The following is a 20,421-nucleotide window of genomic DNA, read 5'->3' on the forward strand; positions in this document are numbered from 1 at the left end:
TATTTGAGTATTCTTTTTTCCTCCTGAACTAACACTTAAGCAAGAAACCAACTAATATGGTATTTTAAAATATGGGCATTTCATTTCATGTCAGTCTATTCATACACTCATTCATTCATTCATCATTCAACAAACATTTGAAAACATGATATAAGCAAGGCACCTGCTTAAGTCAGAAATAAAGATTTATAAGATATATGGTTTTGCCTTCAAAGAACTATTTGTCTAGTATGGAGGAATTTATACTGATGATGCATTATTCTTACATTTCATATAAAGAAATTAAGTCCCAAATTGGGTGGTAAGCATGTATGAAGTTTGCTATAAATTTTTATGAAGAGAGTTACTTTGTTTTCCTAGAAACAGCCTAAGATCAACGGTTAGCAATTAAAGATTAAAAGCAAATTTTATAGCCAACATAGAAATGCCCACTGCCAGCTTCAGGGACACGTGTTGCTGATGCTCCCAGGGGTTTTACAGAGAAGTTTTGCATTGGCATTGGTATTGAATTAGGTAATCTCTAAGAATCCTAGCAACTCTTAGGACTGTATGAATTAGGAATTAAACCAGATTATTTTCTAGTACTGATCAGCTTATATTTTATGTCATGTCTAGATTCAAAACTTAGTAATAATTTCTTTTATTTTTCCTGGCTAGTCTATCCCTCTGGGTCATTTAGAAAATGAGACCAGTGTCCTGTAAAGTCACTTCTTCAAGTTTTAGAATCCTAATTAATATGACTCTTAAGAGTTCTATCCTCCTCCTCCTCTATGGAATTTGTGCACTTTTTTTTCCACCTTTGGAGTTTTGTTTATTTTTATGAACACTAATAAGTAAGTCTTAAGATTAAGACTAGACAAAACTCAAATAGATGCAGACAGCTACTTTTGATCCTCTTGTGACTTCGTTGAAACACTTCATCTCATGTCTGCTGTTTGAAATGTCCTGAAAGAAACAGTAAAGTGGAAATCAACAGAGCAAGGACTGTAACAGGATCCTTAAATAATTGAAAACTGTCATCTTGACATAAAAGTGAATACTTGCCTTAAAATTCCTAGCAACTGCTCTTAATTGAATCAGAGGCTCCTCATTTTTTTTCCTGATTGGTGGTGGAAGCAAATAGTTGACCTGTGATCCGCTCCCCTCCCATTATTCTAAAGGCAGTAATTTGATGCTGAAGATTATGAATGCCAGTCTTCAGGATGTATCGAGTGGATCTCACACACAAAAGATTCAGTTTCAGGCTCAGTCCAAACTGCGCTGCTACTCAGGCTTGTACATGTGGCAGTGACGATTACTCTGGAGTCTCTGGCAACCCCAGTAGGTTACAGCACAGCCCCGGAAGGGCCTGGGGGGAGACGGGGGGGGGGGGGGGGGGGGGGGCACTGCTTTCTGCAACAGAACTACGCAGGCTCCTGGCATGCTACTGTGCCCTCCTAGAGACTGAGCACCTGATTATGGGACATTAAGGGACCAAGCAAACGGAGGTGTCTCCTCATGAGCTGGGCATGATCAGATCTACAGAGTCATAAATTCAGACAGGCACAGCAGTGATGTATTCTTATTGGAGTTGACATCTACTCAGGATATGGGTTTGCCTTTCCTGCTTGCAGTGTATCCCCCAATAATCATGCTACAGCATAGAGAATATCTGATCCATTGTCATGATATTTCACATAACATCACCCCAAGGACCACTTTTTTGCAAAGGCAGTGGGGCAATGGGCACTTGATCAACCACAGGGTCTGCTCACCTGAATATGCACCTCAACATCAGAAGCAGCCCACATAAGTAGAGCTAGTGGAGTGACTCAGCTAAGGCACCGGGCTGTAGACAGTACCTGCAGGGCTGAGGTGCTGTCCACGATTCAGTGTACATGCTGTAACAATGGCTGACATATATATATATATATATATATATATATATATATATATATACACACACACACACACACACACACATATATATATATATTTTTTTTTCCCTATTATTAAAATGCACAGGTCTGGGGACTGATGGGTAGAAGGAGGATTGACTTCTTGCAGCATCGCAATCAGTGACCCACTAGAATTTTTACTTTTCTTTCCTACAACCTAGGCTCAACTAGATTAGCGGTTTTGGTTCTTGAGGGCTGAGGAATGCTTTCACTAGGGAACCCAGTAAGGGTCCAGTGAGTTGGAATCTACGACTGCCACATGGTCACTTTGGGATCTCCATGCCAGTTGACAAGGAGGCAAAGAAAGGAGCTGTTATACTGGAGGAGATTATTGACCCCGATTATCATAAGGAGTTAAAGAGGAGTATGTCTGGAACCCAAGAGATTCACTGGAGTGTCACTTTATGGCCTCCTGGTAACAGCAAGCAGACAATTGTAGCAACCATGCTCTGACAAGGGCAACAAAAGGCTCAGATCCTTTGATAATAAAGGTCTGGGTCAACCTAGACATGCTGAAATGCTGGCCAAAGATGAGGGAAATTTAGAATGGGTAAGGGAGAGGGGTGAGTCCAGCCTCAGGACCAGCTGCAGTAATGACTGTCACTTAGTCGTTTTCAAAGTGTGGTCCCTGACTAGAAACAGCAGCATTAACCCAGAAACTCATTAGAACTGCAAATTCTTGAGCCCCACCCCAGATGTCCTGAATCAAAAACTCTGGGGGTGGGGCCTCACAGTTGGTTTTAACAAGCCTTCCAGGTGATTCTGATTCACTGGAACTTGAGGACCACTGCTGCAGTTTTTTCTACTAATCTTGCTGCATTAGGTCCCACCCCTTCGAAAAAGACGACTAATGGATTGGGCCTAACAGAGGGGGAATCTGAGTAGAAACACAGCAGTGGGGCTGTGTCGGTCGGACAGCCCCCGTGTACACTTTCAGCCACACTTCCTCCAGCCACCGATGCAGTGACCTTTCCCATGCACGGTCCTATATGACTGCATCTTGTCTCAGGTCAGTGGTGTGTATCTCTTACTTCCCACTCCAGAGCTTCTCTGACACTAAGGCATGGGAAGCAGAGGGAACGGAACCTATTGGGCACTCACACAGCATAATCTGGAGGTGCAGGGCAGGCAAACACTGTGGGACCACTCTTGACCAATGGTGAACAGGAGCTGATGGATAAATGTTTTCCCCTTTTGTATCTTGGGCAGATACCCGAGAGGTGTTTCATAAGGCTCCTCCAAGGATCCTGCAGGACTGAACACCAGTCACCTGTAGCATTCGCCAAGTTGTACTGGCTTTCTGTTTCTCTCCCCTACCCCTCCCTCCTGCTCTCTAGGATCACTTCCCAAATAAACTACTCTGCATGGAAGCCTTTGTCTTAGGCTCATTTGGGAAGAACCTCTGAAGCCCCTAGCAGCTTCCTGGAATGCTCTTTGTTTGCTTTTCAAGAGTCACTCCTGCTTCTCATTCAGATCTCAGATTGTCATCTATTCAAATTTGTCTTCCCCAGTGATCTAATTCAAAGTAGCAAGCCTCTACTATCAGATCACCCTATTTGAATTCTCTGCATAGCATTTATCACTACTATTTCTCTTTAAAATGTTCTTTTTGTTAGTGCCTTTGTCCAGCACTAGAATATCCCGCATAAGACAGGAAGAACCTGGCCTTTTTTTATTCTTTGCTGTTTCCCCTGCATCTTCAACAGTGCCTGGCACATAATAGGCACTGGGGAACTATTTCTTTTTTTTTTTTTTAAAGAAATGTTATTGGGCAACAGTGTGTTTTTCCAGGACCCATGAGCTCCAAGTCAAGTAGTTGTTTCAATCTAGTTGTGGAGGGCACAGCTCCGTGGCCCATGTGGGGATCAAACCGGCAACCTTGGTGTTATGAACACTGCGCTCTAACCACCTGAGCTTACCAGCCGCCCCTGAATAACCATTTATTGATTAAATGAATGAATGCTAGAGTTTGAGAACAAGAGAAGATCGCAAATCAAGTCAGAATCTGAGCTAATAGGCTTTTTGCGGGGTGAGGAGGGAAATTCATACTTTAAATTTAAATTTATTTAAAAATTACAAAAATGTCTCCACCAAGTTGTGTGTGAAAAATTTAAAAGCAGCAACAATGATCTTGGTTAATTACCAACAGTCTAGTGCAATTTATAAAATTGAACAAAATTTGGATGTGTGTCTTAAGCTTCTGTAGACACGGGACCCTTTCTTTAGGTCCCTTCCTTTGGGGTCTGGTAGTATCATTATCGGGATACTTTCCAAAGCCTTTCTCCTTTGGACTCGATGTAAAATGATTCGATAAACCCCAGTGATGGAGCTTCGGGCATCTCTCCCTTGGTTATTTCGAATATGCTCTTCCGTAATACCCAAATGTTCTAAAGTGCTTTTGACCTCATTTTCTTCTTCTTTGAGGGTGCTGGTTTCTGACAAATGTTTAGGATCCAGCTGGAAAGGTTCCAGAGGGGTGGGGTATGGCACCCCTTGCATCCATTCATTGTTCATGATGGAGTCGATCCCATACCTCTCGGTGGGTATGGGCTGAAGGACTCCCCGGATGAGTTGGAGGCAAGGCTCGGACACGTCCGGAGGCACATTGTATGTGCCCTCGAGGATGCTCTTCTTCAGTTTGGCCACGGTCTCTGCCCGAAATGGCATGGTGCCAGTCACCATGAAATACAGAAGCACCCCCAAGGCCCAGATATCCACATAAACGCCGACATAGTGCTCGTCTCGGAAAAGTTCGGGCGCAGCGTAGGGAGGAGACCCACAGAAGGTGTTCAGCATTTCACCCTTTTTACTTACTGTGCTGAATCCAAAATCACCCACCTTTACACATGTATTACTGGTATAGAATACATTTTCTGCTTTCAGGTCTCTATGAATAATTTGGTTTTCGTGCTGTGGAAGAAGACATGGGAAAATGATCATTTCCAAAGTAAAATACCAACATAAAAAAAATGCATCAGTTGCTCTGAAACAATACATGGCGTAATAACAGAAATTCAATGCAGATTAATCATGGCAGCAAGCCTCGAGAGCTGCCCTGTCATAACCTTTAGCCAAACACACACCTACATGCCCCGAAGAGATGAAAGTTCTATTCTTCTGTGGAGTGGTGGTTGGAGTCTGTCCCACACTCCTGAACTCAGGTAATTATGCCAGATCTTATGAATCTACGTGTTCTGAAACACAATGAAATAGTAACCCTTGATTTTTGAGGCCATAGATGGGTTTTCCTGGCTGAGCAATCTCTTGACTCGGGCCAACCCCAAGAAGGCTTGGAGCACCCCCCCACACACACTCGGCCCAGCCATGCTCCTTTTGGTGGGCTCCTTTGCAGAATTCTGTAGAAGGGAGGAAACTATGTTTGACAAGATTCTAGCAGCAGGTCCCACTGTGGGTTGTGAGCACATGCCCCATCCCCATCCTTGCATTCTGAATCCAGATAATCTTGAGGTCTCTTGACCTCCCAAGAGTCCCAAGGGCTCTTGGAAGATGGGTTGTTACTTTTCCCAATGGGCCTTCTGGGGTAAGAATCCAGGGTTTGGAGCCTGACAGCTTGGTTAACTCTAGGTCCAATGATACCAGCTGTAATGTGCGTGTCAGTTTTCTTCTTTGTAAAACGGGATACTGATAGACACCTCGTAAGGTTGTTGTGAGAACTGCATGTGACACTGTGTCTGCAGAGCTCAGCATGGTCCTGGCATATAGTAAACACACTCAATAAAATTTGGAGCTATATCTATGATTCACCCTCCCTCTTTTCAGAGACCAGAGAGCTGGGAGAAGTGTCAGGGCACACAGCTTCAGAGAACTCAGTCTGCTCCCTCTACTGCTGGACTCTCTTCTGCTCTCTCACCAGATTTCTTTTCCAGGTAGAATACGGAATATTCTTTCCCCAACTGTTCTATTGCATGATATGGGTCTGGCTTGTTCCCCGGCCCTGGGATGGTTCACCACAGTATAGGCCACTTACATGACAACTGATGATACCACAGGTCGGAAACACCCACCACCATTAGAGTCAGGTTCTCTCTTGCTCACTAGCTTTTTCTCCCCCTCTCACCCCAACTACTATCTTGGGTCTCCCAGGTCACTAATTCCCCTGCTAATAATTTGTCCAGGAGGTCACTGATCCCAGTCCTTGACCCACAACATCCAGGCAAAGGAAAGAACTAGAAACAGTCTCTCAACTAATATTGACCCCAGGCAAGTTCTCTTTTCTGCCAGTTAGACTGAGATCTGGGCAAAGAGTGTAGAGCAGCCAGTGTTTTGCACTAACAGAGTCATTAAGAGTGGTAGTCAGGTCTGCAAGTCAAGTTCCTCCTGTGTGCCCAGCAATAAGGCCAACAATATTAAGGGCACAGAAGAACCGGCTCTTAAAGGAACTAGGGAGTGTGCTTCAGGAATTCAGGTTTATCTAAAGAAATAATCACAGAACTGAAATCAGAATAACAACCAAGTGTTAATCTTCTGAGCACAGAGGCAGCAAGAGCTAAAGGAATTCACCAAAGTTAAGAAAGATCAGTGAGCACTGATGTGAGACTGAAGAAAGTTTCCGAGAGAGAACTGAGCTGGGTCATGAAGTGTGGATAGGATTCGGAATGTGAGATGTGTTAACAAGGGAGAGGAAATCTTTGACACGGTTAGGAAGGCAAGACCAAGAAGCAGCCAGGAGCCAGCTCTCTGGGTAGTGGAAGATGGGGTTGGAGGAATGGCTGTGGCCAGTGAATGGGTGGTGGTCATCCGGCTGCTCTGATCGACTCCTGCCACCGTGCTCCAAAGCTAAGAGGCTGCCCTGTAACTGGAGATCCCTGGGCGTTGCTTCAGAGGCAAGGAGCATGGTCCTAGTCAGGCTTCTGAGTTTCACAGAAAGGACTACTTTCTGCCCTTGTAGGACGAAAGCCCCCTGGGACACTTGGATGATGGAAACAAAAGCCCCATGCTCCCATTGTGGGGGGAATGGAAGCGAGACTCTCATTCCTTGCTCCGCTCACCATGTGCTTCACGGCAGACACAATCTGGGAGAAGATGAGCTTGCTGTCTGGTTCTGAGAGCTTCCCCTCGGTGCTAATCTTCCCAAAGAGCTCCCCACCCCCTGCATACTCCATCACCAGGTGGAGCTTGGAGAGGGTCTCCACAACTTCGTAAAGGCGGATGATGTTGGGGTGGTGCAGTTTTTCCATGCTGGAGATTTCGCGGGATAGTAGCCGTTGGGTTTTCTGGTCTAACTTGGTCTTGTCCAAGATCTTAATGGCCACCTTTTCTGGAGAAAAAAAAAAAAAAAGTAAAAGGATGTGCCAGTGTTCACAGGCTCATAGAAATTTAGAACTGGAAGAGACCTAAACAGACCCCTTTATTTTACTAGACACAAAGATTAAAAGACTGTGCCCAAGCTCACAGAGCTCATCAGCAGTGATGACAGAGAGCAAAATTCTTGAGTTCAACATCAGTGCTTATCCTCCCTGATCATCAGTGAGTCTTCCACACACAGGTTTTGATGCCAACTTTTGCCTCCCAACACAGGAGTTTGATGATCTTTATCCAGTTTCCTGGACAAAGTTAAAGCTCCCTTGCTCAGCCAATAAAGCCCCTTTTGATCAGACCCAACCCATCTCTTCCACCTCATCATCCATTACTCCTGTCCACCATCCTCACTTGCTCCTGCACAATTTCAGTCCAGCTACTATGGAAGTTTTTATTGTTCCCTGAAAAGGGACTGCACATTCATGCCTGGGACCTTTCCTCTACCTGGATCATTTCCTTTATCTGGTTCCTGCCCCTTCCCTTTCTTTTTCTTTTCTTTCTTCTCTTCCCTTCTCTTTCTTTCCTTTTCCTTCCTCCTTCCTTCCTTTCTTCCTTCTTCCTTCCTTTCTTCCTTCTTCCTTCCTTCCTTCTTCCTTCCTTCCTTCCTTCCTTCCTTCCTTCCTTCCTTCCTTCCTTCTTTCTTTCTTTTCTTTTTTTTTAGCTGAGCCACCCTGCTACCTGTTGGCAGCTCAGTGGCAGCTCAGCTGGGGCCGGGCATCGAACGGCTGTTGCTCAGAGCTCACACTCTTGAGCGAGCTCTTAACCAACTGAGCCACTTGTCCAGCCCCCTTTTCCAAATCTTTACTCAGTTAACTCCTGATGGTCCCTCAAGGCCAGCCTCAGAACCAACCTCTTCCAGGAAGCCTTCTATGACAGCTGTCCTACGTAGGTCATGAAGTCCAGATTTGGTGTATTCTCTGTACTATGAACTTGGCACGCTGGCCTGTAAATGTTGGTCTCCTCCTCCCAGCTCTGCCATTGTGTGGGCTGTTTTATCTGACTGGGTCAGTGCCTGGACGCACTGTACTTAGTGAGTGGCATGTTGGTGAGGGCATGAGGACACAGGCACTGCAATGTGCAGCCAGAGGGAGGATTCATCGGTATGTGGTTCTGGACTGTAGTTTGGTATTTATATATTGAGAGCCTTAAAAATGGTCGCACCCTTTGACCTAGCCGTTTCACTTTTGGCAATTAATCTTACAGAAATAATCTGACACATGTACAAGATTGCCTGGGTAAGATTTCTGTGATATTGGTTGGGAACAGCTTAAGTGTCCAGCAAAAGATGGTATGCCATGCAGCTATCAAAATAATGGTGTTGATCTTTCTTAATTGCCATGAAAAGATGTTCAATATGGAACAAGTGAGGAAAAAATACAAATACACACTTGCATAGAAAAATTCACCAAAATGTTTTGAACAATTATTTTATGAATGGGGGATCATGGGTGGTTTTCCTTTAAAATTGTCTTCCTTGTCTGTATTTTCTAATTTTCCTACAATTAATTATACAGTTAATATAGATTCATCATGTAATAAGAATGGTTAATGTTTGAAAAATGAATGAATCTCTACTCCAAAGTAAACCTTCATTTTTTTGGTTCAAAGTGGACCAGACTTTCTATTAGCTAAGAAGGATTTTCCAGGCAAGTAAATGGGGAGAACAAAATCTTGTTTGACCTACTTGCAAAACAACTTCTTTGAAGAACTTTGGCACAGTAGTTATCCCCATGAAAATAGACACTACTAGTTCAAAATAGGAGTGTTATCGGTATATTAAAGTAGGCCCAGTAGGGCTTCTAGAATGGAAAGAGGCAGGGTTCCTTGGGGTCTGATGTGGCCACGCTTGCTCTCGGGAGGCAATACTGGGGAAGGAGGAGGCAAGCCATAACCGAGCAGAATCCTGGGGGCTGTAATGTCTGCGGCAACAATGGACTTCACCATTGTGTTACCTAAAACAAACTCCTGGTCTTGCGTAACCTATTGGGTGAGCTGCTCTTTCAATGGCCAATGAATTCCACCCTTCAGTCTGGCAGATGGCCTGAAGAAGAGACCACTGCTCCTCCTTGGTCCTCCGCTAGCCTGGTCCCGGCTTCTAAGAAAGCGTGTGTCCCTGTACGCTGCCCCTCTCTGCCGCGCTGCAGCTGCACACCGTTCCCCACATTATGAGTGCTTGAGAATCAGGCCATGGTGCAGTTGAGGCTGCAGTTACAAACCTCCCTTTAGCACAATCCATTTTTATTTTACTTTTAAAAAGTTTATATTTGAGTGGTTCTTAGCAAAGGCTGTGCTCCCACAGTGGGACACCGGATGGCTTCACTCTAGTCTGGACCTGTATCCTCCACTGTGTGTTTAATCAGATTACAGCCATGCCTCACAACATACATGCATAATCATGTACAACATTTAAAAAGCCCTGGTATTCCAAATTGTCACTAAGTGGTAGAAACTGCTGTGCCATGAAGAACTCTCTAAATCTACTCTTCCAACAAATGTTCAGTTGAATACCTACTATGCATTAGGCAATGAAAAAAAACAGACACTCTTCCTACAGTCCAATGAGAAAGAAGCTTTGAAAAAGCCCTTAGTACAAGTGTGGCACATATTAGGAAGGGGTACAGAGAGGAGAACGGGAAGGTCTCCCCAAGAAAGGAAACAGTTGGAACCAGAAGGTGAGGGGGAAGCCCCAACACTTGGCTGTGGGAATGATGTGTGTGTTTGGGGACCCGAGAGGAACCCACTATGCTGGATACACAGAATAAGGGGGAGAGACCAAACCAGCCTGGTGCGGTAGGCAGGGATCAGATAATCCAGAGCCTGGGCCACTGTGTTACGAAACGTAGCCTTTATCTTTAGGGCAGTGGAAAGACATTACAATGTGTTAAGGGAGCGTGTCATAATCTGATTTCCATTTTGAAATGAGTGCTCTGGCTGCAGTGTGGGAAATGGATAGAAGAGGAGCAAGCCCTAGAGCAGGGCAGTGGTTTAGGAGGTGGTGATAGCAATCCCAGAGCGAGGATTTCTTGGTAGTAGCAGGGGAGAGAGAGAGAAGCACACAGATTTGAGAAGTAAACCTGTCTTTCTCCAAATCTGGTGAAGAATCTGATACAGGTCCCACCTAGTGGGCAACACAGTCCTGAAAGCAGGATTTACAAACTGAAATGTCTCTAGAGGCCAGGGCACTAACTGGGTGGCAAGCTTATGGTGATACAATAGGGAGTAGTGGAGGCTGTGAAGTCCTGATGAGTCCGTGCCCCATTGCAAAGGCACAGCTGCTGCTCAGCTCCAGACAATGGTTACTGTAGGAATGTAGGCTCAGTGTTGTCAAATCTGATCTTTTCAAGAGAATCCAGACATATGAATTTTATGCAAATATTCCAATTATTAAGTGTCAGGAACCATTGGGTTGTCAGAAAAGTCATGATGTATTTTTACAACGAAAAACAGAAAAAATATATCATGACTTTTCTGACAAACCAATAATTCAAATTTTTAGACCTAGAATGGACCATGCAAATAAGTCTGCCAGTAATTGGTTGTTGGCCGCTCATGGGGAGGAAGCAGATATTAGAATGAAGCAAAGGCTGCTCCGAGGGGAGCTGAGACCTTTCTTCTAGACACACGGCCAGGCTGAGTCAACCTTACAGTGAGGGGCTGGAGGGATAGATATCAGGCCCGCCCTCTCCTTCCTTTGATCCCCTGCAAGGGCTCCCTACAGACCAAAACCAACTGAAGCCCAGAGGACTAAGGAGCCTTGATGTGGTGTGGGACAGAAGAACACTGAATGAAGAACGGGTTTGGAGGGGCAGATGGAAGATATGTGGCACAGCAGACTTGGAGAGTAAGAGTGAGGGACGCAATGGGGGCATGAAACAAGGGGATGTACCCCTAGTCTGGGGGTCAGGGAAGATTGTTAACACTTTCCCAGGAGTCGGATTAAGTGCTACAGGAAAGCAGAAGGGTAGCAATAAGGAGAGGTTCTAATAGTCGGAACGTGTAGGAGAGAAGATGTTGAGGCCGGAAAGACCCTGGTACCGCAGGGTGATGGTCTATATACTCTTGGATTGGCTTCCTTTATCAATAAAACACTTTTGAGCACTACTCTAATATATGTATATTTATTTATAAATTATATGATTGTAATGCTAATATACATAATCATAGAAATTAAAAAGTTATAATTACAAATAAATATAAATGGAAATGCTAATATTTTCTGCCCGCATCCCAGTGAATTATCTTGGGCACTCCCTAGGATATGAACACCCTACTTTGGAGTCTACTCAGGGTCACCAACGACCTCCACGCTGCTAAAACCAATGGTCAGTTCTTAGGCTTCATCCTTCCTCCCGAAACACCTTTCCCACTTGGTTCCTGGGACAACACACACGTCTCATTTTTCTCCTACCTCTTGCCACTTCTTCTACAGCTCCTTTGCTGTGTCCTTTTCATCTCTGTAGCCTCTAAATGTTACCTGAAGGCTTAGTCCTTGGACCTCTTGTCTATCATCATTTCTTTAGTGACTCTAGATGCGTCAACACACCTGCCTATGTGACCTCTCTCTCCACTTGGTTGTCTTAGTTCGGGCTCTGCCAGAAACAGGTCCTAAGGCAGGGATTCAATTGCAAGTAGATTATAAAGGAGGTAACCCCAGGAAACACTGGTAGAAAAATGAGGAAATTAAATAGGAAAGGAAAGGCGGCCAATAAAGGGTGTGTTGCAAAGTAAGTTCCCAGTTAGTCCTACTAAGATTTATCATGTCCAAGTTTCATCATGGGAAGAACAAGAGAGCTGGGGGTACTTATATATACATCAACTACTGCCAGTAACTGGTTGTTGGCTGTGGGATGTTAATCCCCCTGTATTTATGACCTCCCATGCATACAGGAAGAGAAAGCCCAGAGGCAAAGAGAGGGAGAGACTGGCATTTTGAAGGTCAGGCCTGCAGGCAACTGAAATGGTAAGGCCCAAGGAGACTGGGAGAGGTACCAACAGCATCTGCCATGTATGTGTAATAGACATGTAATAGGCATGTCCAACATAACATGTTCAACACTGAGCACTTGATCTCCCCCCTCCCCAGACCTGTTCCTCCTACAGTCTTCCCAACTTCAGTAAATGGAAACTCTATCCTTGCCATTGTCCAGACAAAAAATTTGAGTATTTGACTCTTCTCCTTTACACTTCATTTTTCAATCTATTAACATATCCCATTATTTCTACCTTCTAAATATAGCCAGAGTCCAGCCATTTCTCAGCACTTCACTGCTGCGTTCCTGGTCCAAGCCACCATTATCTCTTGCCTGGATGATTGCAAGAGGTTCCTAATTGATCTCTCCTTTCTGCCTTTGACCCTTTGTAGTCTGTTTTCAACAAAGCAGCCAGGGTGATCGTGTTGAAGCATAAGCCAGATCATGTCACTTCTCTGCTCCCTCCATTTAGTGTGTATTTGACCATTCCTATATTGTTGGATTATATAAATTGTTCTGAATCCTTTGCATTACAAATAATGCCACAATGAACGTTTTTTTGGTTATCATATTTCTAATACTGGACTTATTTTTAGGATGGGTTCACAAAAGCCACTTACTATTTTTAAAATAAGGAAACACAATTTTTAATTGCTGGTTTGATGAATGTGTTCCAGAGGAGGGATCGTTTTTTTAAAATCAGTGGGCGTCTCTATTAAGCTTTATTAGAGACTGAGTTAACTCCCCAGTCCTATCTTCCTAGGAGATTATAGCATAGACAAACTACCAGACAGAGAGTACTGCCATGCATTGCTCCCTCGAATACCTCTTCCCCACCAATACTGGGTTTTCATGAGAAGTTAGTATACTAACTAATTCACCAAATATTTGTTGAATGTTCATTATTTATAATGCATGTGAGGAAACTCTAAGAATAAACATTATACAATGTCTAGCACCAAGGAGCTTATGACCAAGACAACTTCACCTTCCTCACTGAAATAAAATTATATTAATTGCTTGTATTAATTGCTTGCTTTAAGCACTTCAGTGGCTCCCCAATACCAAAATGACAATATCTAAATAGGTGAGAAGATTCTCCATGATCTAGTCCCTGCCCATATCACCCACTATATCTCCCACTCCTCTATGGGTACATCCCAGGCTCCAGCCTCACTGAATTACTTTTAAGTCTCCAAATACCCCCACACTGGTTCATACCTCCATGCACTTTACATCCTCTCTCTCTGCCTGGAATTCCCTTTCCCCTGTGTCCTGTGTAAAGTCTCCTCAAGCCTCAAGACCCAACACAAGCCTTTCCTGGTCAACTGACCCTTTCCTGAAGTCCTCGGGCACAGCTGAGCACACCCTTTTTTCCTTACTCAGAGAGGACAACACTTCACAATTGCTTCCTGTTTGTCTCCATTACATACTGCAAATTCCTGTCAGGCTAGAGCTGTATCTTATTCATCTCTGTAAGGCCCGGAGCAAAGAGTGGATACAGGAGAGTTTATTATATTTTTTAAAAGAGGAATAAATGAACTTATGAATAAATAAATAGAGAGAGGCGAAGGAAGGGTCCTGGAAACATGAGACTAGAGTAACAGAGAGGAAAACCAGGTCAGAAAGGGCAGCAACAGAGAAAGGGCCAGGCACCGCTGCCTCTGTTACTTTTGTTTGTGACAACAGATGGGACATAAAATATGCAGAAGCCTAGTGCATCATCTCTTTTGAGAAATTTCTAATCAGCCTTAAAGAGGACTCATTATGGTTTCAGCCTGCCCTATCAGCTTGCAAGGCTCAAGGGAATCTGAGCTGTTAGCTATAAAAATAAACTCTAGCCAGCAGGGACCTGTATTGGAGCCTTCTTTCTAGAGATCAGAGCAGCTGGCACCTTTCTAAAAACTACTGTCCCGGGAGTTGCCCCTGGCACTGAAACCCTCTGCTCTCCTGGGAATCACCTCCTTATCTTATCTTGACTGTTCATATTTCCTAGAAAACCTGGTGACAATTCTGGGCAAGTTGGCTTTGTATGTGTATGCAAATCGCTATCCATATTACTTAATCTGACATGGCCAGGCAATGGGACAGAGTATTTGAAATTCCCAGCAAAGCTTTCTAAACCACTCACTGATAAATCTCAGATTTTAAAGGAATATCCCTCCTTTCTTTCCATTCCAGCCAGCTTAGGGTAGCCAAATGTGCTGTCTCCTTTTACAAGCCACAGTTCTGGTCTTGGCTCTGTCATCCTCCCTCGAGGTTCTATTTCCCATTACGTGAACTGCCATCTCTTTCTTCACCTCCTCACATCATTCTGCATCTGGGTTTTCCTCTCCTGACACTTCTCAGTTCCTTTCATTCTTATTTTCCTATTTATTCCTTGACTAGGGGGCTCAATGAGGGGTAGAACCCCGGAAAAGAGATGAGGCCTGGTACTAGAATTAGGCCATTATGGAATGGGCCTACAAATCAGAAGGCGCTGTCCAGATTTGCTACATCAGTCTAATGTGTTCAGTTACCTGCCATTACGTTTTCTGGCTTCTTTCAACTTGCTTGTTGAACTGATTTTCCCACTGCCTATGCTTTTGGCCTTCTTCCCCTTGACAACACACTATCCCATAACCAGAGGGTGTCTTGTACCTTTGGCAACAGAGCTACTCTGTGGCAGGTTAGGAGTGAGGAGAGCATGTTCATGAGGTCACCGAAGTGCCCAAACTGCACAGCAGGAAAATGCTGTGTTCTCCAAAACTCAAGGGACTAGAATTAATTTCGTAATACAGCAGACAAGAAACCTGTGGAATTCAAGAAGAAAGTCACTATAAAAATACCAATTGTTGGGCTGGCCGAGTGGCGCGATGGTTAAGTACTGGCTTGGGACGCCAGAGGGCCCCAGTTCGGATCCCACATATGAGGGCCAGTGACACTGCCCTCCACAGCTAAGATGCTGAACAACAGCTCAACCTGGAGCTGGGCTGCCCTGAGTTGCCGGCGACGGCGTAGGCTGCAGCCCCTGCTGCAGTGGGTTGCCATGGGCTACCGTGTGTAGCCAGCAGCCAGCGTGAGCGGCCAGCAGCTGCCGTGAGCGGCCGTCCAGAAGCTGGCGACTGATCTGCCTCGCCCGGGAAGAGCGCAATGATGGTGCCAACTTGGGCCAGTGAAGTAACGTCCTCCACAACTAGACTGAAGAACAAAACGACAGCAACTTGTCTGTTCCCCTTCCCCCAATTCCCCAGCATTGTTCACATCCCCCCAATTCCCCAGTAAAAAATCTTTAAAAAACAAACAAACAATTGTTGGTGTTCTTCCTCTTTTTTTTGTCCACCCCACATGATAGCCTAGACTTCATTGAAAGCAGACTAACGTGGTACATATTCAATATATTACATTGAAAAATGTTGCTCCTCCCAGCAATCCTATGTAGCTGATATGTTTTCCTCATTTATACATGAGGAAATTGAGGCACAGAATGGTAAAATAACTTGTTCAGGTCACACAGCTAGAGAAAACAGAATTGGAATTCCACCCAGGTCTGGCTGACTCCAAAGCCAAGCTCTTTCCATAGTATTGCACTACGTTCTGCCACTAAAATGGCGGCAGATCTTAGACACTGTCTAACAGGGAGAGGGGCAGGCAGGAAGTAGATGCAAGAAGGGCTCTTCTCTGAATCTTGGGTATATACTCTTGCTCCCTAACTGTTTCCTGTTTCCTTGGCCCTTCTGCCGGCATTTAAGGGCAGGACCACTCCTTGTGGGTATTGTCACAGGGAAGAAGAATGGTCAGTGAGGGGGCCAGCGTATGGCCGGGGTCTGGTGTTGGAGAAAGCAGGGGTCCCCATGTGGCTAGCTGGTCCAGGGCAGGGTGTGAAAGAGTTGCCTCCTTCACACTGCACCAAAATCCGAGGTAGCTTGGTGGAGTGAAAAGAAAGCTCAGTTCTAGACCTGTTTTCCCTGTGACCTCGGGACAGTCACTTCTGGGCCTCCATTTCCTCATTTATAAAACACGGGAGGACTAGATGAGGTTAGTGCTTTCCAAAGTAAAACCTTTAACACTCATGGGGCACGAAATGATTTTAGTGCATGAAAACAGCCTTAAATAGCACTGATTCACAGCATAAAAACATTATTCCCGTGTTAGTTCTCTTTTAGTTCTCTTAATTAAGGCAAAGAGAAAGCTTCAGATTGGTTGTTGGCATGTTTTAAATTTCTTTCTATTACTTGGTAATTTTCCTTTAAAACTTTTTAAAAATTGCTAAGTGAGTAGATTTAAAAATTTCTCACCACACACACACAAAATTGTAACTGTATGAGGTGATGGGTGTGTTAAATAACCTTATTGTAATTATTTAACAATATATACACATATAAAAAACTACGTCATACACCTTATACTTACATAATGTTATATATAAATTATATCTCAGTAAAGCTAGGAAATAAATAAATGAGCAAACAAAACATTTTAATTTGTTTGCAAACAAAATGTTTTGTTTGCTTAGTGTTTATTTTTACCATTAACTCTATTCATAGTGCAAGTGAGGGCCGGCCGAGTGGCTCAGTTGGTTAAGAGCTCACTCAAGAGTGTGAGCTCTGAGCAACAGCGGTTCGATGCCCGGCCCGAGCTGAGCTGCCGCTGAGCTGCCAACAGGTGGCAGGATGGCTCAGCTAAAAAAAAAAAGCAAAAACGGGTGTCATAGTGCAAGTGATGTTGGTTTTTTGTTATTTTAATAATATTAAATTTCCTTTTAAAATACGTTTATTTAAATAAAAAATAGAGTTGTACCAATGATAGCTACCATTTACTGAGTGGCTACTACGTGCCATGTACTTCATATATGTTATTTCTAATGGTCCCAACAACTCCAAGATAAGAATCATTATCTCTAGTTTACAGCTGAGGTGACTGAGGACCAAAAACTTCCTCGTCATATGTACAAAAGTCAGATGCCTAGTAAGTGACTGAACGAGGATTTGAAACAAATTTATCTGATGCTGAAAGCCATGTTCTTCCCACTGTGCCACCCACTGTACTTCCTCTGCACTGGATTCTAACATCTGAACCCACACTCAGGAAACCTCTCCGCGTGGGCCACATCCAGCAGGCCTTGTGCAGACTTTGGCCTCTGTGACCTCTTTGCTGCACTGGACACTCTCTTCTCTCTGAATTCCTGTCCTGGTATGTCTATCCAACTTCTCCCCTCCCCTTCGTAACCATGTCTTCTGTCTCAATTTCTGGCCCCTCATCTCCCCATGTGTTTGATCTTTTCTCTTTCATTCTTGCTCTAACCATCGAAAAGTAACCTCTATCCCAATTAGATTTGAGTTACAGCACTAGGTCCACTCTTATGAGTAAAGTACGCACTGTTACCAACTGCATTTTATAAGTGAAGATCTGAGGCTCACAGGAGGACTGGAATGTGCCCAGTTAAGTAAGGTGAATAGCCGAAACGTGAAGATATGACCCCAGACACCCAGGCTCAGAGCAACATTTAAGGGGACTTGGAGCTCCAGTGACTTGGGAGCGTATGTGTGCGTGCATGTGTGTGTGTGTGGGGGGGGGCGGTTATGGTGCTTTTTCTATAAGGACCAAACATAAGGATGGGATGAACATGGGATCAGGGGTTGGAGAAGAAACAAAAACAAAAAACAGCTCCTATAGGAAAAGAGTGGCCTTGAAGACATGGTGCCAGGCTGGGTCCCAGGAGAGAAAATGTCCATATGTGACTCTCAGGGAGAGCGTAGGGCCCATGGGCATTAGGAAGTCAGTAAATTATACCAAGTTGCAAGCACTCCTTTTCTGTCTTGTAATTAACTCTCTTATGATAATGTCCAGGCTTCAGCTCAGTTAGAGGTAATTGGGAAGTGCCCACACTGGGCTGGGGCAGCAAGGGGCTGCTGGGCTCTGCATACTTCCACCCTGAGGCCAGAGTGGTGGGCACTGCTGGTCTAGAATCCAGAGTGACTGGTAGCCAAGCAAGCATTTGTCTTTGGTAGACAGCAAGGAACCAAGCAGCAGTGAGAACTGATACAGAGCAGACTGAAGCAGAAAAGGTCTGGAGATCAAATCCCTTTCTCCCAAATCTAACAGAAGTAGCAGCCTCGGGCAAGAAGGGGAGACTGGACCCTGACATCCACTGGCAGTGGCGATCCGGGAGGTCTCCTGGGCCATTCTGTGTCATTGGTATTGACACACAGATAAAAACAGAAGTTATACGAAGTACTTGGAATATGAGTTGCGTTGGGAACAAGACACATTCTACTTCATTTCTCCAAGTGGAGGAGGACAGAGTCCCCTCAGTGTTTGAGTGAGTTCATTCACATGGTGGAGTGGGAGAGTTTCTGAAGTCAGGATCATCTAAGATTAAACTGCAGAAGCCACAATAACGTCTTGGGATCTTAGTTTCCCTATCTGTAAAATGGGAAGAAAAGCATTGACCTCACACCAATACTGTGAAAATGAACTGAGATAACAAGGGGAAAGCGGCCGCACCAGGCTTGTGCCTAGCAGGGGCTCAGTGATACCACTTCACTTTGCTTCCTTGGCTCCAGACTCCTAACCTTCCCCAATCTAGGTCCTGAGACCACAGGGGATCATCCTGGGAGGTCAGGTCCTACCTTTGGTGAGGGAGTGAATCCCAAGCTTGACTTGGGAGAAGTTCCCACTTCCGATTTCCCCTCGGATTCGGTAGAAGCCGATCCGTTTCCCCAGCGTGATCTCTCTCACCACCTTCTCATCTTGGGACATGTCCTGTGTCAGCTTCTCAAAGGGTGTCAGCTGGCGAGCCTGTCCCTCTTCCTCCTCCTTGTTGGACTCCGTCTGACAGCCACTTTCCACGCTATCCCGGCGATCCCACCTGGCATAGTGGGGGCTCACCAGACCGCCTCCATTCACATACACTGCAGTCATCCTCACCGCAGGCTCACGTCTCCATTTCAGCAAGGAGGCACCAATCAAGGGCAGGCTGGTGAGGAGCGGACGAGGCCCAGTGGGTGGGTGACGGGAGGTAAGGACTGCCAGAGACCCGTGTCCATGAGAGCTGGCCTGCGGCCCTCAGAGAAGGGCTGAGGAAAATAGGCCAGCAGAGCCTACGCAGCCAAGCCCAAAGCTGCCGGCCTCACTCGAGACATTTCATACCTTCTTTCAGGTGGAACTTCCCAGCTCTAACTGTGCAATCAGGCACCTATCCAGTTACTATAGTCACTTCCCTCCTCCGGCTCCAGGAAATTTTTGGGCGGCTGTAGCGTCTGATGTCCTGTGGTAGGTGCCTGTCCCAGGACAAAAGCTCCAGCGTGCTATTTCCTTTGAAGGCCAGAGACTCTCTCACTCTGGTGTGTAAAAGCCCCGCCGAGGCCTGCAGGTCCCTGCTGCTGGCGCTTATCTCTGACCACCTTCATTTCACATTCTCTTGCTGGAGAGTCAGTCGCAGGGCTCTGGAGACCTAATAATCTAGATCTCAGGAAAGGAGAAACCTGCAAATCAGCCTTCTGGTCACACGGGCAGCCAGAGAAGGATTAAACCCCTGCAGTGTCACTTTAGCCAGCCTTTATTTAGATGAGCCTTCCTCTAAGCTGCGAGCTGAGCTGTCTCAAAAATTTGCCAGGTGCTGGTTCATCCTAAGAACAGAGAGTAAGAGAAGTTATTAGCTCGTGCTAATGCGCCATCCAAGTTTTATGATGGATGTGGAAATGCATTGTCAGCATTAATCTAAAAAATACTATTCAAATTTCAGTTATGACTCATACCAGTAGTAAAAGCTTGAGTATATATGATTCAGTAAGAAAAAAACGATCATTCACACACTCCTCAATCTACATTTTGGAAAAGCCCTCACAGCATGTAAATATTTCTAGCAAAACAATCTTTCTATTTCTTGACATTTAGGAAAATATGCATTAGGTTGTCTTGGGTTGCTTTAAAGCCAGTCTTTAAAAATTATGATAGTAATGATGATAAAGATCTTCTACTAATATCAGCTTCCAAAAGTTCTTACATCGATTCAAATAACAGTGTGTTATGTTTCCTTTATACGGTATGTTTTTCTACAGCTTTTCCTACACTGGTTGCTCCCACTATTTCTTTCTGTGTCATTCTATGACAAAGGCTAATTTTTCTCCTAGGATCATTTTCTGGGTGTTTCTGATCAGGTGTCAGCCTCTGGACCCAACAGCTCATTTTGAAGGTGCACAAAAGAGAGGGTA

At 44.8% G+C, this 20,421-nt stretch overlaps 1 protein-coding gene across 2 annotated transcripts in view; it reads right to left on the minus strand.

Annotated features, from left to right (window-relative positions):
• Positions 1 to 3,851: 3,851 nt before the first annotated feature.
• Positions 3,852 to 20,421, minus strand: part of NIM1K (NIM1 serine/threonine protein kinase) — a 55,688-nt gene continuing 39,118 nt past the window's right edge. For both annotated transcript variants that reach the window (XM_019661504.1, XM_019661505.1), the window contains exons 2-4: positions 18,838 to 19,836; positions 6,947 to 7,215; positions 3,852 to 4,847 (exon numbers count right to left, since the gene is read on the minus strand). In XM_019661504.1, the coding sequence (XP_019517049.1) occupies positions 4,098 to 4,847; positions 6,947 to 7,215; positions 18,838 to 19,129 (1,311 nt within the window). In that variant the 5' untranslated portion in view covers positions 19,130 to 19,836 and the 3' untranslated portion in view covers positions 3,852 to 4,097. The remainder of the gene's footprint in view (positions 4,848 to 6,946; positions 7,216 to 18,837; positions 19,837 to 20,421) is intronic.

This window comes from Hipposideros armiger, unplaced genomic scaffold (genome assembly GCF_001890085.2).
Source record: "Hipposideros armiger isolate ML-2016 unplaced genomic scaffold, ASM189008v1 scaffold_351, whole genome shotgun sequence".
Lineage (NCBI taxonomy): Eukaryota > Metazoa > Chordata > Mammalia > Chiroptera > Hipposideridae > Hipposideros > Hipposideros armiger.